The sequence below is a fragment of the Notamacropus eugenii genome, chromosome 6, assembly GCF_028372415.1.
Source record: "Notamacropus eugenii isolate mMacEug1 chromosome 6, mMacEug1.pri_v2, whole genome shotgun sequence".
NCBI lineage: Eukaryota > Metazoa > Chordata > Mammalia > Diprotodontia > Macropodidae > Notamacropus > Notamacropus eugenii.
In genome coordinates this window covers 101,250,121-101,268,041 of record NC_092877.1, presented here as the reverse complement: position 1 = coordinate 101,268,041, position 17,921 = coordinate 101,250,121, and the positions used below count along the sequence as shown (strand labels likewise).

The 17,921-nt window shown below is 36.6% G+C and overlaps 1 protein-coding gene across 1 annotated transcript in view; it reads left to right on the top strand.

Moving 5' to 3' along the window:
- GABRA4 (gamma-aminobutyric acid type A receptor subunit alpha4) overlaps positions 1–7,503 on the top strand; it is an 87,762-nt gene extending 80,259 nt beyond the window's left edge. Inside the window, exon 9 of the mRNA XM_072620665.1 lies at positions 6,887–7,503. Coding sequence (XP_072476766.1) covers positions 6,887–7,420 — 534 coding nt within the window. The 3' untranslated portion in view covers positions 7,421–7,503. The remainder of the gene's footprint in view (positions 1–6,886) is intronic.
- Positions 7,504–17,921: the final 10,418 nt, after the last annotated feature.

The following is a 17,921-nucleotide window of genomic DNA, read 5'->3' as shown; positions in this document are numbered from 1 at the left end:
GATTCTACTCAAGTAGTAGTACCTAGTAGTAGTACCATGGCTAGGTGCTGAAGGAATATAATATACTTTCAAATGGTTAACAACAAAGCTGTTCACATCTCTTCTCTTAAGGAAGGAAAAGAGCAGCTGTAGACAGTTGTCCAAGGGATTTTCCTCTTTCTCAAACTATAGATGGTGCTAGAGAACAAAGGAGCCTTTTCCCACTCAGATCTTCAAACAGTGGAGGATTCTACTTTCTTTAATCAGCACTTTCAGAGCTGTTCTCCAAACAGATCAGTTCCCTGCATCAACGGCAGAGAATGTCTGACTTTAGTCAAGTGGCTTCAACTTGAAGCAGCTGCCATTGTTTTGTATTTTGACTCCATTTCTCTGCTTCTGTCAACTTCTCAGTTGTGTTGGCTTTTATCTTCTGGTTTCTGTATGTAGCTTCTACTTTTTCCTTTGGATTCTGAGTCACTCTTGCTTCAAATCAGGGTTTAGTGACCCACCCCTGACTTTGGCTGAGAAATACAAAATCTACATTTCTGTCAGCTGTGCAACAAATAGTCAATATGCAGTTGACTCATATTCCTACTGTAGTAGTCCTAAAATAGCTGAAATTTAGCTGTGGGGAAGCCATACACTATAGCCATCTTAACCATCACTCCGTACTTTTGCCTCTGAGTAAAGTTGTTTTCTCTCAGACAGGTCCTCTCAAAGCTATCTGTCTTTCTACCTCATGCTGTTTTTCTCTTTATTTTTCCCCATATTTTATTTTTTATGAAGAAACACAAATGGACTCCTTCAGTAATAAAACGCCTGTATAAGAAAGGGGCAGTAAAGATACTATGAGCTATGATGATCTGTGACATCAGATACTTGTGACATTTAAAAAGTCTGAGAGGGAATTTCTGAGCAGTTAATCATTTTCTTAAAACAGGTCAGTGATACTCTCAAATGCCAAAGGTGAATCATGGTAGTGGGCTCACAGCTTATATGCCCTTGCAAAAGTGGGTGTTCCTGAGGATGGTAATCTATTCTGATTAGTTAACTATTAATGAGAAGAAGGAAGATTACAGTGAGAAGTGGACCTATTCTAATGAGCAGCTAGGGGGACGTGACTTTGATTACATCCTTTACTTCTAAACTGGCACAGCCTTGGGCAATCTACTCAAAGAATTTATACCCACCCAAACCTGGGTAAAGCACAATGAGCTTCCCCAGCTGGGTGGAGTCTGAGTAAGATTCAGGAGAAAGTTAATCTCTTTATCAGCAATGTCCCTCACAGAGACTGAACAACCTACAGACTTCTGAAAAAAATCCTGGTTCTAATTCAATAATTGATTATCCATATGAGAAAGAAATAATAATTTCTCTCAGCTATATCATAATTATACAGATCTGCACAAATGGTCTCTCCCATCTGGCATATATTCACTCCTCACATCTCTAGCTGTCTTTAAAACTCAGCTCATGTACTACCTCCTACATGAAGACTTTCCTGGTCTTTCCAGTTATTAGTATTTTTTTCAGCCTTAAAATTACTTTATTTTTATACTTGTGGGGGATAGAGGAGAGGTTGCAGTGGATGATCCTTAAAGTCTCTTGCAACTCTAAATCTATAATACTACAGCTTCTAAGAATATTAAATTCCTGCAGTATAATTCAAGTCCTTTGAGGACAAAGTTTATTTAATTTTCATCTTTCTATCCCTGGCGCCTAGAAGAGTTCTTTAATAAAGCATATAGCATATAGTAAGTTTGTTGAATTGAATAGACTTGAAATGAATCCTTTTGAAAATTCTGAGGGCAGTTTGTTTTTCAAATCAGCAGAGTTCTGTCTGGAAGCAGAACAGTGTAGTGAAAAGCTCACTGGACTTGGCCACATGAGTTAAATCCCAGCTTCACCAATTACTGAGTTTTCTTGAGTGACTCAATTTATTTGTCTTAAGTTCAATTTCCTTGTCTATAAAATGGGGACCACAGGGCTATTTTGAATAAAAATGCCATGTCAACCCTAATACTTTTTCGAAAAGTGAGTTATTGTTATTAATTCAAATGATTATTTCTGTTTGAGATTTGGAAAAGTGAGCAGTGTTATTTTAGTTATATAACAATTGAGCTTCTTCTGAGAGTCAAGCAGTTCTTTGAGAACAGCGGACTTGCTGCTGGGTGTGGGGGTGGAACTTTGGATTAGAACAGTGTACCACTAGATGTAATGATCTGGCTCCTGAAATCTGTAGTTTGGAAATGTTAAGGCAATTGTCATCCTATTGAAGCACTTGATGGCTATAAGCTGAACTTGTCTCACTTGTCGGTGGAAAGATTTTGAGGTTTTTCACTCTCTGGCATGGGGCCACAGACTGAATGGGCAGTGACAAACAGAACTAGCCAACATCAAGGCACATATTCACAAAAACAATCAGTAAGGGGTGGTCATGCTGTCACCATTGACCTTAGTAAAAATAATTGGACAAGAAACTGTTTTAAATAGTTAAAACAGACAGTTCTGTGTGCTAGAGGAGCTTAAAATTTAGGGCAGATGACATTCCAAAGTGTGTTGAGTGACCCTAAGGTTCATTTCCTTAGCACATGGTGCTATGATATGGTTGGGAGCCATGGAACACCACTATCTCAGAAGACTTAATGTTGCAGGTGGTCCAAATATGTTATGCCCTATATACGTTGTTACATAGATATTGTAGATAGGGCACAATGGTAGTTTAATTATTATTTTATATAGGTTATTTATATATTTACATAATATAATTGATATATCATGTTTGGATATTAATTATATTATTGTAATACCATATATACCATATCACATCGACCTGTGAGTGATAAGTAGTACAAAATGTATCTTCAAGGAGATTCATAAATAGAAAAGGTGGGCCAGTCATGTAGTGAGAAGCAAACTCAATAGATAGATTGCTCAAATGCTATATTAATACTTAGATATTAAAAGAACTGGAGGAATGGTTCACATGTATTATGTAAATACATTCTGGAGGATTATGGATTAGCTTCATATGGGATGAGAAGGCTTGAAGGAGTTGCAGTCTGCTCTGTGGGAGGAAGGGGACTGGAATATATATTACCCAAAGTTCTATTCATTCATACCCAACAAAATGTCATTAAACTTTTACTTGAAGACCTCCAGTGAAGGGAAAAATACTATGCCCTAAGGCATAATTTTCTTGGCTTAATTTTCAGGGAATTGTTCTTTGTAGAAAAAACTAAATCTGCATCTTTTCATCTTTTACTTATTACTCTTGTTAGGCCCTCTGGGACCAAACACATAACAGATTTTCACATACTAGAAGACAGCTAGCACATCACTCCTTAAATCTTCACTTCTCTTTTCTGAACATTTCCAGAGTCTTCAACTGACTCCTATGGTATGAACCTTGAGTCCCTTTACCATCCTCATTGCCATTGTCTGGATATAATTCATTTATAAAATGAAGTGAAATGCATCTAAGCAGGCCAGGGGTGAGGAAGACTCATCTTCCCGAGTTCAAATCTGGCCTCAGACACTTACTGGCTGTTGACCCCGGGCAAGTCACTTAACCCTGTTTACCTCAGTTTCCCCATCTCTAAAATGAGCTGGAGAAGGAAATGGCAAACCACTCTAGTACCTTTGCCAAGAAAACCCCAAATGGGGTCATGAAGATTCAGGCATGATAGGTCTGAACATCATCAAAATGTGGTGCCCCAAACTAACAAAGTATTCCTGAAATGATTTGATGAAAGAAGAGTGGTCACCTCCCTAGTCCTGGCCATTCTGCTTTTCTTAATGTCACCTGAGATTGCACTAGCTTCCTTGGCAGCCATATGACATTGACAACAGATTAAACCTTCCCCACTGGCTTCAAACTGCTGACTAGTCAGACACATCCTCTGTCTGTGAAGATCATATTTTAAACAAAAGTAGAAGAAAAGGCCATACATTTATCCCTATCAAATTAAAAATGCTGCCAGATGAACTTAGCCTGTTGAATTTTTTTTTTCTGTTGATGCAGCCACCTAAAGATTAGACTATATTTAAAAGTATTAACTTCATGCCTATTTTTGAATATAAGTTCAACTGGTCATTTCTCCTTTCCTTGGCTTTTGTGTTAGTAAATATTTATGCCACATATTTTAGTGCCTGACCCATACTACCTCATGTCTATCATATTCATTGTCATGTCATGTTCCTGAGTCCATGAGATAGTAAACACCTTATGGTTAAAGACTATGCTTTCTACTTCTTTTTACTCCTTTTCCATTCAAACTCCATAATAACAATGAGTGCATAATAGGTATTCAATAATACTTGTGGAATTGAGTTGAACTGCATCAAATTGAATTGGAATCGATAGATTGTATAAAAATTGGAATTCTAGATGAGGAGAAAGAACATATTTCCCTTCCCCTCCCACTCTCACCATCTCCCTATAACCTTGGGCAAGTTGCTCTCTGGTTCATTTTCTCATTCTGTAAACTGGAAGCAATAATATCTTCAGCACAGAAGGATTAAAGATCTGAGAATTAATTAAGCAATGTTCATAAGTGCTTTGCAGGAAAAAAAAGTGCTGGGTAAGTAATGGGCTCTTCAACTTTTAGGTGGATGTCAATCGTTACTTCAATTGTCTTCATTCAAATTGAGGTGCCTGCCATATGTTAGACTATGTCTTCTCATTAGTTCAACTGCAACCTGCTTGGAAAATTACTGTAGGCTGACATGAAGAATGTTTCTTCTCCCTCCCAGAGTCTCATTTGGTTCCAAATTTAGAACTTTCCCTTTCTACACCCAGTGACCTTGGAATCTGGATTCATTGTGTCTATGAGATAGGAATTGAACTTGGGTAACATACTTTGTGAGGAGCTTTAAGACTATTGGGGTACCAAAACAACAAAAAGTTTTCATAGTCAAAACAACCTTCTGTTATGCAGCTAACTCTCAATGATCTGAGTGTAGATGATTTAGTTTGTGAATTATTGGCCATCAGCACTTTATCCATTGTTGGCTTCCTCCTGAATCTATCTCACTTCTGAGCTGCCCTTTCCCTTCCTCTGCTATGTCTTGGGGGTAAAATTTTTAGCAAATGTTATTTAAGCAAAATAATCAGGATGACAAAAATCACAATTGAATATGAATAAAGTTTGGTTTGTTGGAATCACTACTTTCTTCCAAAGATCAGTTCAGTAGCAGCCTCCAGTTGAAGGCCTTTCTTGATTCCTGTATCTGCTAAGCCCTCCTCACCAAATATCTTGCATTTATTTTATATATATTATGTGTGTGTACATATATATGTGTATATGACAACGCATGTTGTTACCCTGCCAGAAAAAAAAAAAAACCTCTGGGAGCAAGGGATATTTCTTTTTTGTCTTTGTGTGCCCAGATCATGGCACAGTGTCTTGGACATGATAGACAGTTAATAAGTTTGGGATTATTAGCATAATTGATATAGAATTGGTTGATTTATTGTGCTTAATATCATGTAGCTTAAATTTTATGTTAATGGTTTGTATATCATTAAGCTTTATGTAGATATAAAATTTGTCAACAGAGAGAACAAATCTGAAAAATACTCCAAAGCAGATGAGTTTGGTTTTATTGGAAAACTGCTACTTGATAATAGGTTGTTAAAAATAAAACCTTTGTTTTATCCAAGGCTGATGATGGAAATAAGAAGTGTTATAAGGGGATGTTATTCAAATATTTGACATCGCAGTTGAAAAAATTGATTGTTTACTCAAGTTTCAGTATTGAGAAGGGAGAAAACCCTCAAAAATATTCATGAAAGTTTTATTTTGATTTTTTACTCAACAAAAGAATACCATAAAATTTAATTTAAAGCTAAATATTGACATGTAAAATTTAAGTGTATATTGGAATTTGTATATTGATTTCCACTCTATAAACCTGAGATATTATAAGTGTGGGGAATTCCACTTATGCAAACTTTCTACAGCAAATGCAGATGAACTTTAGTCTTAAAGAATGGTCTATGGCACTGAGAGGTTAAGTGATTTGTCAGTGGTCTCTTAGATAACATGTGTCAGAGAAAAGTGTTGAAACCAGCAGTGTGTGGGTAAACGTTTAACACCCATGCAGATGGGGATGGGGATAGGGAGGTACACTTTCAAGTTTAATCAGCATAATTAGCATTTTCTCCATCACTTTCTTAAGTCTTGTGGATTTCTTAGTATAAATGCTCATAATAAAAATTTTCTTATAGGTACTCACAAGCCTGGTTGGAGCTGGCTCCAGCACACCTCTGGTATATTAGAATTCCCCACATATTCCTAAGTCCCAAGTGCACCAGTATCATGGACCTACCTTAAGGTTCCTCTTATGAAAGGAAGCATTGAGATTTTGGAAATTAAATATATCTTTTTAATTCTCAAAAGGAAGGAGGTAATACAATTACAAAAGAGTGTTTTGTCATGCGGTGCATAAAAACAGATGTTCCTTCTGTTAAAAAAATTGTGAAATGTTTACAGTGTCTAATTGGAGAATATCAGGCATGAGATGCTTTACAATAAAAGAAAACAATGAATGCAGAATACATACAGTTAAAGGCATGAACTCTCAAAATAAAAACAAACACACTCCTTGCTTAATTCAGTTCCTTGCAGATTCATTGTCCAATTATTTATAGGAATTATTAATGTATTGAAAAGAAGGTTCTTGACTGACAATGTGAAGTACATGGAAATTCATTTGAATTTAGGGTAATACTTTTAGCTTCTGGGTGAAGCTAAAGTACCATGAAAAGGTTTATATTTTAGGATTGATTTCAAGATTGGGGCTACTTGAAGGAGTTTTAACCCCACTAGACATTAGTTCAAATGCTTAAAATATTTATATCTCTAATACTGATTCTCTTTCCCTTCCCCCCTTACTTTTTCAGAATACAGATGCCAATTCAAATGTGAGAAAAAGAACCAATGTACCAGTTCAATCTGATGCTGATGCTGGCAACAAAGCCGAGACTGGAAATGTGGCAACGGGAAGTTCTGCAGAAACTCAGGGGCCTTCTGGCACTTCACCACCGTCCTATCTAGCTTCCAGTCCCAACCCATTCAGTCGGGTGAATGCAGCTGAGACAATCTCTGCTGCTCGAGCACCTCCTCCAGCTCCTCCAGCCACTCCTACTTTAACTGGGTACGTGTCCCAGCTGGTCTCCACTGTCTCTCCAGCTAAGCGTCATGTATTTGGGTCAAAACTGAAGCAGATCCAAACCAAGGTCAACACTTTTGGATCTTCTGGAAAATCATCGGCTGTCACGCCTCCCCCTGCGCCACCACCTTTAGGCTCTGGCACGAGTAAAATAGACAAATATGCCCGTATCCTCTTCCCTGTCACATTTGGAGCATTTAACATGGTCTACTGGGTAGTCTACTTATCTAAGGACCCTATGGAGAAGTCAGAAAGCCTAATGTAGTGCTGTCTTCGTTTTCGTTTGCTTTGTTTTCTGCTGCATTGTAGGAGTTTCCTTCACAATAATGCACTTAGTGCAGGGCACCTTTTAAACTTCTTTTTTTAAAAGCAAACACCTTTCCTTTCTCCTGAAATGAAAGCTTTGTATATGTTCTTTAATGTTATATATGTATATATTTATGCATTGTTATATATATGTATATGCCAATTACTGAGAGAATTCACTCCTCAGTGAAAAAAAATAATTTCTTCCCCTGCCCCAAATGGCAATATAAATAAAAAACTTATATTAAATTGAGAAGAAAATCAGAACTTCCTTGTCTAGAAGCCCCCATGGGGAAGTTTGGACAAGGACCCTGTACTGTTGTTGTTCATTGAAATCTGAAAATGGGCATTGGCATTTTAGAAATATCCACAGTGAATATCAACAGCTTCCTGAGTTTCTGGTGGTACTCCCCTTTACCAGAAGTGTATATGTGAAATCACATGCAGCGACCTTTCAGAATCTTCTTAGTGCCTGTGAGAAAACAACTTCTCCTGTTAGAGCAATGAAGGGAAAAATATATATACTCTGAATGGCTGAAGCCAATTCCCAGTGCATTGATGAAGAAATGCATATAGGAGAAAACCAACAAGCTTACTCCTCCTTTGGAACAACTGTGACCTAATTGCACCAGCCAGGAAATTCTTGCTTTGGTGCTCCAGTGAATCTGGGATCTCATTGATATGGGTGTTTCCTCCACTGATGTAGATCCTAGCTCATCCATACCTGCCATGAATAAAAGTATAGCCCATTTGTAAGGAAAAGCATTTCTTCTGAAAAGAGCACACCTTCAAACATATACAGGCAATGAATGTATTGCCCTATCGCCATCTTATTACAATTAGCATGAAGAATTGCTTTCTAAGCAGAGAAATACTTGAATTTCTCAAATGAGGTAAATGTCCTCAGTAAAGCAAGACTTTAAAATCTGGTTCCCTCAAAGTTGAATTCCCAGGTAGTGATCAAGTATATCTCTTTTTAATCATTGTGGGTAACTGCCAGGATGGAAATTCTTTCCATCAGTTGTCTACAAGTAGATCTAACATAATTTCATAGAGAGCTACCTGGGAGCATAGAGAAGTTACATGACTTTTCCAGGGTCACACAGCTAAGATGTGTTAGAAACAGACTTATAACCTGGGTTTGCTAATTTCAAGGTTATGTTTACTATGCCACACTGACTCTTTCTAGAGGATAAACTGATTTTAGAGTGTACAGTTGTTAAGATGATATAAAGATGGGAATGGCTTTTGTAGCTGGCACCTAAAACATAGCAAAACATGGAAAGACAAATTGCCCTGGGTTGCACTACTGGTATAAATGTGCCGCATACTGTTGTGATGTGGAATGTCAGCTCTGCACAGTATGACACTTGAGAAATCATAAGCACTCAGTAAAATTTTTCTTTTCACCCAAGGTCTTATACAAGGTGACTGTATTTTGTGAGGAGTGAGCTAATAGAAAGAAAGGGCTAAAGTATATAACAAGTCATATATTTCAGGGCCTTCTCTTGGGTCTGCTTCCCTCCATGGGTTGGCAAAAGCTAGTAAGAGTCCTGACAAAAGGCTGTACTCCTGGAGAGATTTGGTAATTTTGATGAAGACTTTGAACTTGCAATGCTTCCGAAGGTGAAATAACAATTCAAAGGCATTAGGTAGGATTTAATTTACTCATTTAGGCAGTTTTAAAGAATTTTTTAGCAGAGAAACTTTTTTCCTTTTCAGAAGGTAAACCTGACAACTTACTTGAATTTCTTCTACATAGATCGTATAGTCCATGCCTAGTTTTGAGTCACTACTCTCCTGTTCTCTCCTATAAAATCACTCAAAGGCACGGGAGCAGAGTTTTCCTCAAGGTATGTAGGAATGTTCTGCTGGTAGGAGCCTCCACAAAAATTAGATCGGTAACTTCTTGGTCTAAAAGCCACTGCCATTGCCTTTTCAAAGTCTTATTTATAACTTGTACTTCAAGGAGATCTTGATGTTGGCCATCACTGAAAAAGACAAATGCAGAACATGTACTATATGGGGGAATCAGAATGATGAAATATTTATCCTGGAGCATTTTTTTCTAGGTAATATATAGCTGGGTTATCATTTTGTTTGTCTATTTTTTTTTTTTTTTAAAGAATAAAATGTGGACCTGGAGACTTAGAAGACCCAAGTTCAAATCTAGCCTCAGACACTTACTAGCTGTGCAACCCCTGAGCTAGTCATTTAATTTCTGTTTCCCTCAGCAAATTTCTAATAAAGAAGTGCATGAATACGGAGCTATTTCTGGTATTGAAAAGATTCTTTACTTCATAGTTACAAAGGGATAGAGTGTTGGGGTTTATTATGAGAATAAGATATATAAGGAAAGGCTCAGTGTGGTGCAGTGGAAAAATCAATGGAGTAAAATGTGAATAATAACCCTTGAAGTACCTACCAATCTTCCAGGGGTGTTCTAAGGACAATGTTTTGCAAAACTTGAATTGATATAAAAATATGAGCTATTATTATTAACTTTTTCAGTAAAGAATAAATTTTCCTCATTTGCCTTCAAGTTCTTCCTAGGAATGTCCCATCTTTTCATTCTTTTCCCTAACCTTCACTTATAATCTTGGCAGACTTTAGAAGATTACCACAAAAGCCAGAATTGATACAAATGGATCCAGTTGAACTCACACTATATCCTGTACAAAATTGTTATTCTGCTTGCAATATTTAGCCAAATCAAAACTCACACATGGATTGAAATCATAGGACTATTTCTCTGGATCATTAATGAATCCTGATGGGACAACTGTGAAGGGAGGTTAATAACCTTTATTTAATGATCCTTTGAAGAGGTGGCATGGTATAATGAATAGAGCGGTTGACCTGGAACTCAGAAAGACCAACATGTTTCCTGCCTTTGATGCACACTAACCACATGGCATATGGAAGTCACTTGACATTGTCCCAGAAAACTCTTTGAGAATATAAATTCCAGATACGTTGCCTTTCTGCATTGGTGATAGACTTTTCCAAACTGGGAGTTTCCTACATTTAACCAATGAAATGATGGGTACAGATGCCTCCTCTGTCTACCCTCTCAAAAATGTTTATGTATGCAATTGGGAGTTAATTTTCTTTGGTTTTGGACTATTGTCAGAATCATTAGGAGTTAACAGACCTGAGATTTAGTTCCAGCTCTGCTGCTAATAAATAAATCTGACATTTATGTGACACTTGAAGACATATGCAGTGCTTTGCATAATACTACTTCCCTTGATCCTCCTTGTTACCTTGTAAATACTGCATATATTATTATGTCTGTTGCATTAATGAGGGAATAAATCAACCAGAGAGGTGAGCAAAGTTATGTGCCAAACACTGTTCTGATACAGATGGAAGTGTAGCTCTGGTTCTCTAGAAGTAGCTAGGTGGTGGAGAAGTAGGATCTTAAGCCACACAGAACTCAACTGTCCAAGATCTCACTATTAATTACTATGCTAATATGTAATGAGGGCTGGTTTTGACGTCAAGAAGGAAAAAAGCATTTATTTTGTGCCTATTATATGTGAGGTCTTGTGCTAAGCAATTTATAAATATTACCATTTTGTCCTCATGGCAACTCTAGGAAGTAGCTGCTATTATTTTATAGTGATCTGAGGCAAACAGTAGTTAAGTGACTTGCTGAGGAGCACATAGGCAGTAAGTGTCTGAGGCTAGATTTGAGCTCAGGTCTTCAAATCTCTTCATTCAGCATTCTGTCCATTGTGCCACCAACTCCTCATCAGGGTGGTGTTGTGGGAAGAGTGCTGGATTTAAAGTCAGAGGACTGGAATTCTAATCCTGACCTTTCCACTTAGCTATGAGACTTTGTACGTCACTAAACCATCCTTAGGCTTAGTTTCTTCATCTTTAAAGTGATGATGTTGGAGGAAAAGACACATCTATGCTCTATGGTATGTGGTAATTAGATACAATGATAAATTTGCAAACTAATAATTAAAATAATAATTAATCTTTTGCATTTTATAGTGTTTAAAGTTTTCAAAATATTTCCTATGCCTTATTTCACTTGATCATCCTCATTGCTCTGTGAAGTAGGCATTGTAGGTCTTATTGTTCCCATTTTGGATATGAATGATATAATAATAATATTCTCATTAAGGTTGTATAATGTAAAATATATAAAGTATTAAAAAGTTGAAATGTTCGTCTTATTTGGGAAACAGGGCTGAAAAAGACTTTACCAAGTACTTTCCATCAGTCAACAGTACATTCAGTCAGTAGCTTTCAGTTAACAAGGTCAGCCAAAGTTCTGATTATCTTGTCCATAATATCATTGTTGCCAACTGCATGCTGTCCTTGGCACTGCATTACTTCCCCAATGAAAAAAGCAAAAACCAACTGGAGTGGGAGTTATGAGACACTTCCTAGTTCCATTTTGCCACTTATTAGCTTTGTGACTTTGAGCCATAACTTTGGCCATTAGTTTTTTCATCCATAAAATGAGAGTCTTCCATATTTTCCGATTAAGTAGCAACAAAACTTTTCCCTCTAGCTTTCTATAACATGGACAAAAAAGTATCTTCAAAGGATCCTTTCCTGGCTATCCTCTAGAAACTATAGACAGAAAATGATAGGAGAAGAGTAGAGTGAAGAACTGCAAAGAATACATAGGTGTAATTAGAAAGAGCTAATTTCTATTAGGCTGGAATGAACTAAGGTACCATTAAAAAATCAGGGTGAGCTTAAATGGAATAGTCATGGGTGTAATGAAAATTATGCATTGGGACTCTAATCAAAGCTTTTTCCAAAATCTGTTTGTGGATCAAGGCTCTCAGTGCATCTGGTGCAAGCACATGCATCAGTAAGACCCTTAAACTTAGTATTAGAGTCAGACACAAACCTTGGGACCATGTTCTGCTTGTGACATTTAGGATCATAAGATCATAAATTCAGAGCTAAGAGGCATCTTAGAAATGAATTAGTAAAGGAAACAGAGACCAGGAAGTGTTAAGTGACTTGCCAAAGGTCAAAAAGGTAGTTGGTAGTAGAGATGGAATTTGATTCTGTCTTTGACTCAAACCCCAGTAACAGTGCCTGGCACATAACAGGTATTTAATAAATGCTAGTTGGCTGACAATCTGACTTTCCATTGTGCCACAATGCCCCATACTAGCTGTATAACCCTAGGCAAACACTTAAATCTCATTAAGCCTCAGTTTCCCTGCCTGACAAAATGAGGATAACTCCTACAGCATTTTTGCTGGGTATCAGATGAGATAATACATGGGAAAGTATTTTGATAAACCTTGAAGTACTATATAAGTCATTATTATTACTGAATGTGGCATTTCAGTGATTAGGATGTTACTTTGATACATTGAACATTATAATTTTCTCATTGTGGACAAGGCCTACATTTTTTCTGGTTCTATATTGTTCAGTCTTAGCTGTGTTTTACTGTAAACTCGCCGCAGCAGATCTACCAAGTGTTCTGGAGGTCTTCTCTTAATCATTTCATTTCTTGAGAGTGCTGCTATCAAACCTGATTTACCCTGACTCTGATTCTCAGTTGGTGAGTGGCCCATTTAATTTTCTAGCTATCTCCTTGACTATATCAGGGAACATTCAACAATCCTGTATAATTGAAAAAACCCTTGACGCACTTTCTTCAATTTGATGATCACAACACTCCTTTGGGGGTTGCTAATAATTGACGTTTCATTAGCACTTTAAGGCTTACAAAGCACTTTTCTCACAACAAACCAATAAAGTAGAGAATGTAAGAACTGTTTTAGTGATGAGGAAACTGAGGCTTAGGGAAACTGAATGACTTGCTCCAGGTCAAACAGATAGCAAATTATCAAAAATCAGAGCATAGTGTAAGCATGGTCCACAACATCAGAATGGGAGCTCATTTATTTTTTACCTTAATCTCATGGAATTTCTCCTTTCCACACTATATCCACTCCTTCACTCCTTAGCTCTTTTCCCCTTATTATTTCATTTAATGCATTTTCCTTCCTTTTCTCTCATACATGGATTTATTTTTGTCCTTGTGTCTATATTGTCAATGTCCTTCAATTTACCAACAAATTAGATGAGGGTTAATGTCTTTAATTATAAGGAAAACAATTTAAATCTGGTGTTTCAATAATCATCAGCCTTGCAGGAAGCTAGAATAGATTTAGTATAATAATAACGGCAGCTCCAGTGATGAATACATATGCACATGCTTTTCATGGCTCTGTTTATCCCTAATTATTCTAGTTAGAGCTGAATTGAGTACCTTGAAGTCCTTGAAGTAAAGGCAAATTGGGAGCAAAATTGTGTACTTTTTTTGCAGGAGTGACAGGTGAAAGGAAGCTGTAACATTAGAAATCTTTTAAAATGGAAAAAATATAGTTATGCAAAGGGAATTCATTTAAAATGTAAGAGGAACAAATTCAAGCTTTCTCCTTTTTAACTACATTCCCTGAATGGAAGTAATCCATCATGTCATTATTACATTTTCAAATTTTTCCCATTGCTGGCACCGTTGCTGACATGGTCATTCTTGATGAAGAGGAAAATCAGGAGTAATAGATTATACCGTACAGTCACCTACATATTCATAAACAGCCCATAATTCTCTAGATTATACTTAATGCAATATTTTCTAATTTTAAGTAAAGGACAGTTGCTGTCACTTTTTTGCCATCTATATGAATATAGTTGCTATCAGCTAGAAAGCACTTTGGAATGAAGCACCCAAAGTGTAGAACCTTTTTATGCTTGTAAAAAATAGACACATAGCATATATTTAGGGGAAATGTACATAAACAAATAGTGCCATAGAATTAGGTCATGAGGCAGTGTGGTGTCAGAGCTAGAGAGTTAGGCTTAGAGTTAGAAAGATCTAGGTTTAAATCCTGCCTCCATCAGGTATTGGGTGAATGACTTTGGCCAAGTCATTTGACTTCTCTGTGTCTGTTTCTTCATCTGTAAAATAAAGGAGTGGGCTAGGTACCTTCCAAGGTCTTTTCCACCTCTAAATTTGTGATCCAAAGAAATAAAGACATGGAATGGCTATCTAGTTTAACATTCTTTTTCTCTTAAACTTTTCTTTTTTCAAGTTTTTTCTCTTTGAATTTTAGCCATTCCTCACAGAGCATCTGTTTCTCCTTATTAGTAAAATCCATTAGACAACAAAATCCAACTTGACTGTTCTACTATATATCCTAGGGTTTTTGGTGGACCATAGGCTCAATATAATCCAGTTGTCACAAAATCTAATGTGACCTTATGTAGTCATGATAGAAGGTCTAGTGTCCAAATCACTCGGCTTTGCTCTAATTAGACCATATCTGATGTGTTCTGTTTAGCTTTAGTTACCATCTTTAAGAGTAGCTGAGTGACCCTGAGAAACTCACTTAAATTCTCAGGGTCTCAATTTCTTCATTTGTATATTGAGAGAATTTTACTAAATATTTTTCCAGGTTCCTCCTAGTTCAAAATGGAAAATGTTGAGATGGAAAAGGATGAAAATAATGATTGTGATGATATAGATGAAGGACATTAAGAAGGTCAAAGTGAGGAGATGAGGGTAGGTTGAGGGTACTCCAAACCATGTCAGATAAGAAATACTTGAAAGAACTTATGGATATTTGGGCTGGCGAAGTAAAGACTTGAGAAGACATGGTAGCTTTCATTTAACATATGGAGAATAGTCGTAGGGAAAAAAAGATCTGACTTAATTTTATGGTGGTCTTATGAGGGGAGAATTAGGTTGAGTGAATGAAAATAACAAGCAGAAAGAATCTGACTAGCTGTAAATCCCTAGAACGTTAGAGCTAGCTATCAAATGGAAGACTGTAGCCTAGATGGTTCTGAGTTTCCTAACACTGGAGGCATTCCAGTGTCAATCAGATGACTACAGATATCACTGGAGATGTTGTAGAGGGGATTTCTATATCATGTTAAGGACTGGATTTCCCAACTTCTTATGTTCCTTTCAACTTCAAAATGCTATGATTTTCTCATCTACACTACCTTTAGAATTTATATAAGATTCCTCTTGCTATGTGTTTGGAATGAGGTGGAAGACTGCGTGGAACATACTAGGCTAAATAGTAGCAAATAGCATGGCTCCATTAATATATATATATATATGTATATATATATATATACATATATATATATGTATATATGTGTGTATATATAAAGATGTATGTATGTTTGTGAGTATATATTTGAGTAACATTGCTTATCCTACTTTGTTTCAAACTTCTTCATGTGGAGATAATGTTGTATTCTAGTCCTATTTTTATGAGAATTTTGATGATCTTAGAAACCTGCTTCAAGTAGGTTTCACCAAAGATATGATTCAAACCCTAGCATTTTTGTCAACCCATAGAACCCATGACATTTAATTATTTGTTTTCATCTTCAGAATACTCTATTTCATCAGAGTACCTCTTTCACTGATGCAGATTGTGACCTTTCCATAACGTAATAGCCAACCTCAACTGTTTTTGGAAATTAGGCATGGCAGTCCTAAGATGACAGATACAAGCCAGCACTTGATTTTTACTGAGATAGTCTTTAAGAACATAGAATGTAGGAATAAAGGGAACTTTCCATAAAATAATAAGCAGTATCTATCTAAAACCTTCAGCAAGCATTATATGCAATGGGGATAAGCTAGATGCATTCCCAATAAGATCAGGGGCGAAACAAGGTTGTCCATTATCACCACTATTATTCAATATGGTACTAGAAATGTTAGCTGTAGCAATTAGACAAGATAAAGATATTCAAGGAATAAGAATAGCCAAAGAAGAAAATAAGTTATCACTCTTTGCAGATGATATGATGATTTACCTAGAGAATCCCAGAGATTCAAGTAAAAAATTACTTGAATTAATAAACAACTTTGGCAAAGTTGCAGGTTACAAAATAAACCCACACAAATCTTCTGCGTTCCTATATATTAGCAACAAAGTCCAACAGCAAGAGATAGAAAGAGAAATCCCATTTAAAGCTAGGGTAGACAGTATAAAATACTTAGGAGTCTACCTGCCAAAACAAACCCAGGGATTATATGAACACAATTACAAGACACTTTTTGCACAAATAAAATCAGATTTAAGTAAGTGGAAAAACATTAGTTGCTCATGGGTAGGCTGTGCTAATATAATAAAAATGACAATTTTACCTAAATTAATATACTTATTTAGTGCCATACCAATTAAACTATCAGACAATTACTTTCTAGAGCTGGATAAAATAATATCAAAATTCATTTGGAAAAACAAAAGGTCCAGAATATCAAAGGGGCTAATGAAAAGAAATGCTTGGGAAGGTGGCCTAGCGCTACCAGACCTCAAACTGTACTATAAAGCAGCAATTATCAAAACCACTTGGTATTGGCTAAGAAACAGAGAGGTAGACAAGTGGAATAGACTTGGCACTCAAGATGCAGTAGGCAAGGAATATAGCAGCCTTCTGTTTGATAAACCCAAGGACCCCAGCTTCTGGGATAAGAACTCATTGTTTGACAAAAATTGCTGGGAAAACTGGATAACAGTGTGGCGGAAATTAGGCATAGACCCATACCTGACACCGTACACAAGAATAAAGTCCAAATGGGTACATGATTTAGGTATAAAGATTGATACCATGAATAAACTGGAGAAGCAAGGAATAGTGTATTTATCAGATCTATGGAGAAGGGAAGAATTCTTTACTAAAGGAGAGATAGAAAGCATTGTGAAATGCAAGATGGATAATTTTGATTACATAAAACTGAAAAGTTTTTGCACAACCAAACCCAATGCAACCAAAATCCAGAGGGATGTAGTAAATTGGGAAAGAATTTTTACAGCTAAGCTTGGGGATAAAGGCCTCATTTCTAGAATATATAGAGAACTGACTCAAATGTATAATCATACAAGTCATTCCCCAATTGATAAATGGTCAAAGGATATGAACAGGCAATTTTCAGAGGAAGAAATTAAAGCTATCTTTAATCATATGAAAAAATGCTCTAAATAACTATTGATTAGAGAGATGCAAATCAAAACAACTCTGAGGTACTACATCACACCTATAAGATTGGCAAACATGACAGAACAAGAAAATGATAAATGCTGGAGAAGATGTGGGAGAGTTGGAACACTAATTCATTGTTGGTGGAGCTGCGAGCGCATCTAACCATTCTGGAGAGCAATTTGGAACTATGCCCAAAGGGCTACAAAAATGTGCATACCCTTTGACCCAGCAATATCGCTACTAGGACTATATCCCCAAGAGATCATAAAAATGGGAAAGGGTCCCACATGTACAAAAATATTTATAGCAGCACTCTATGTAGTTGCCAAAAACTGGAAGTCAAGGGGATGTCCATCAACTGGGGAATGGCTGAATAAATTATGGTATATGAATGTAATGGAGTACCATTGTGCCATAAGAAATGATGAACAAGAAGACTTCAGAGAGGCCTG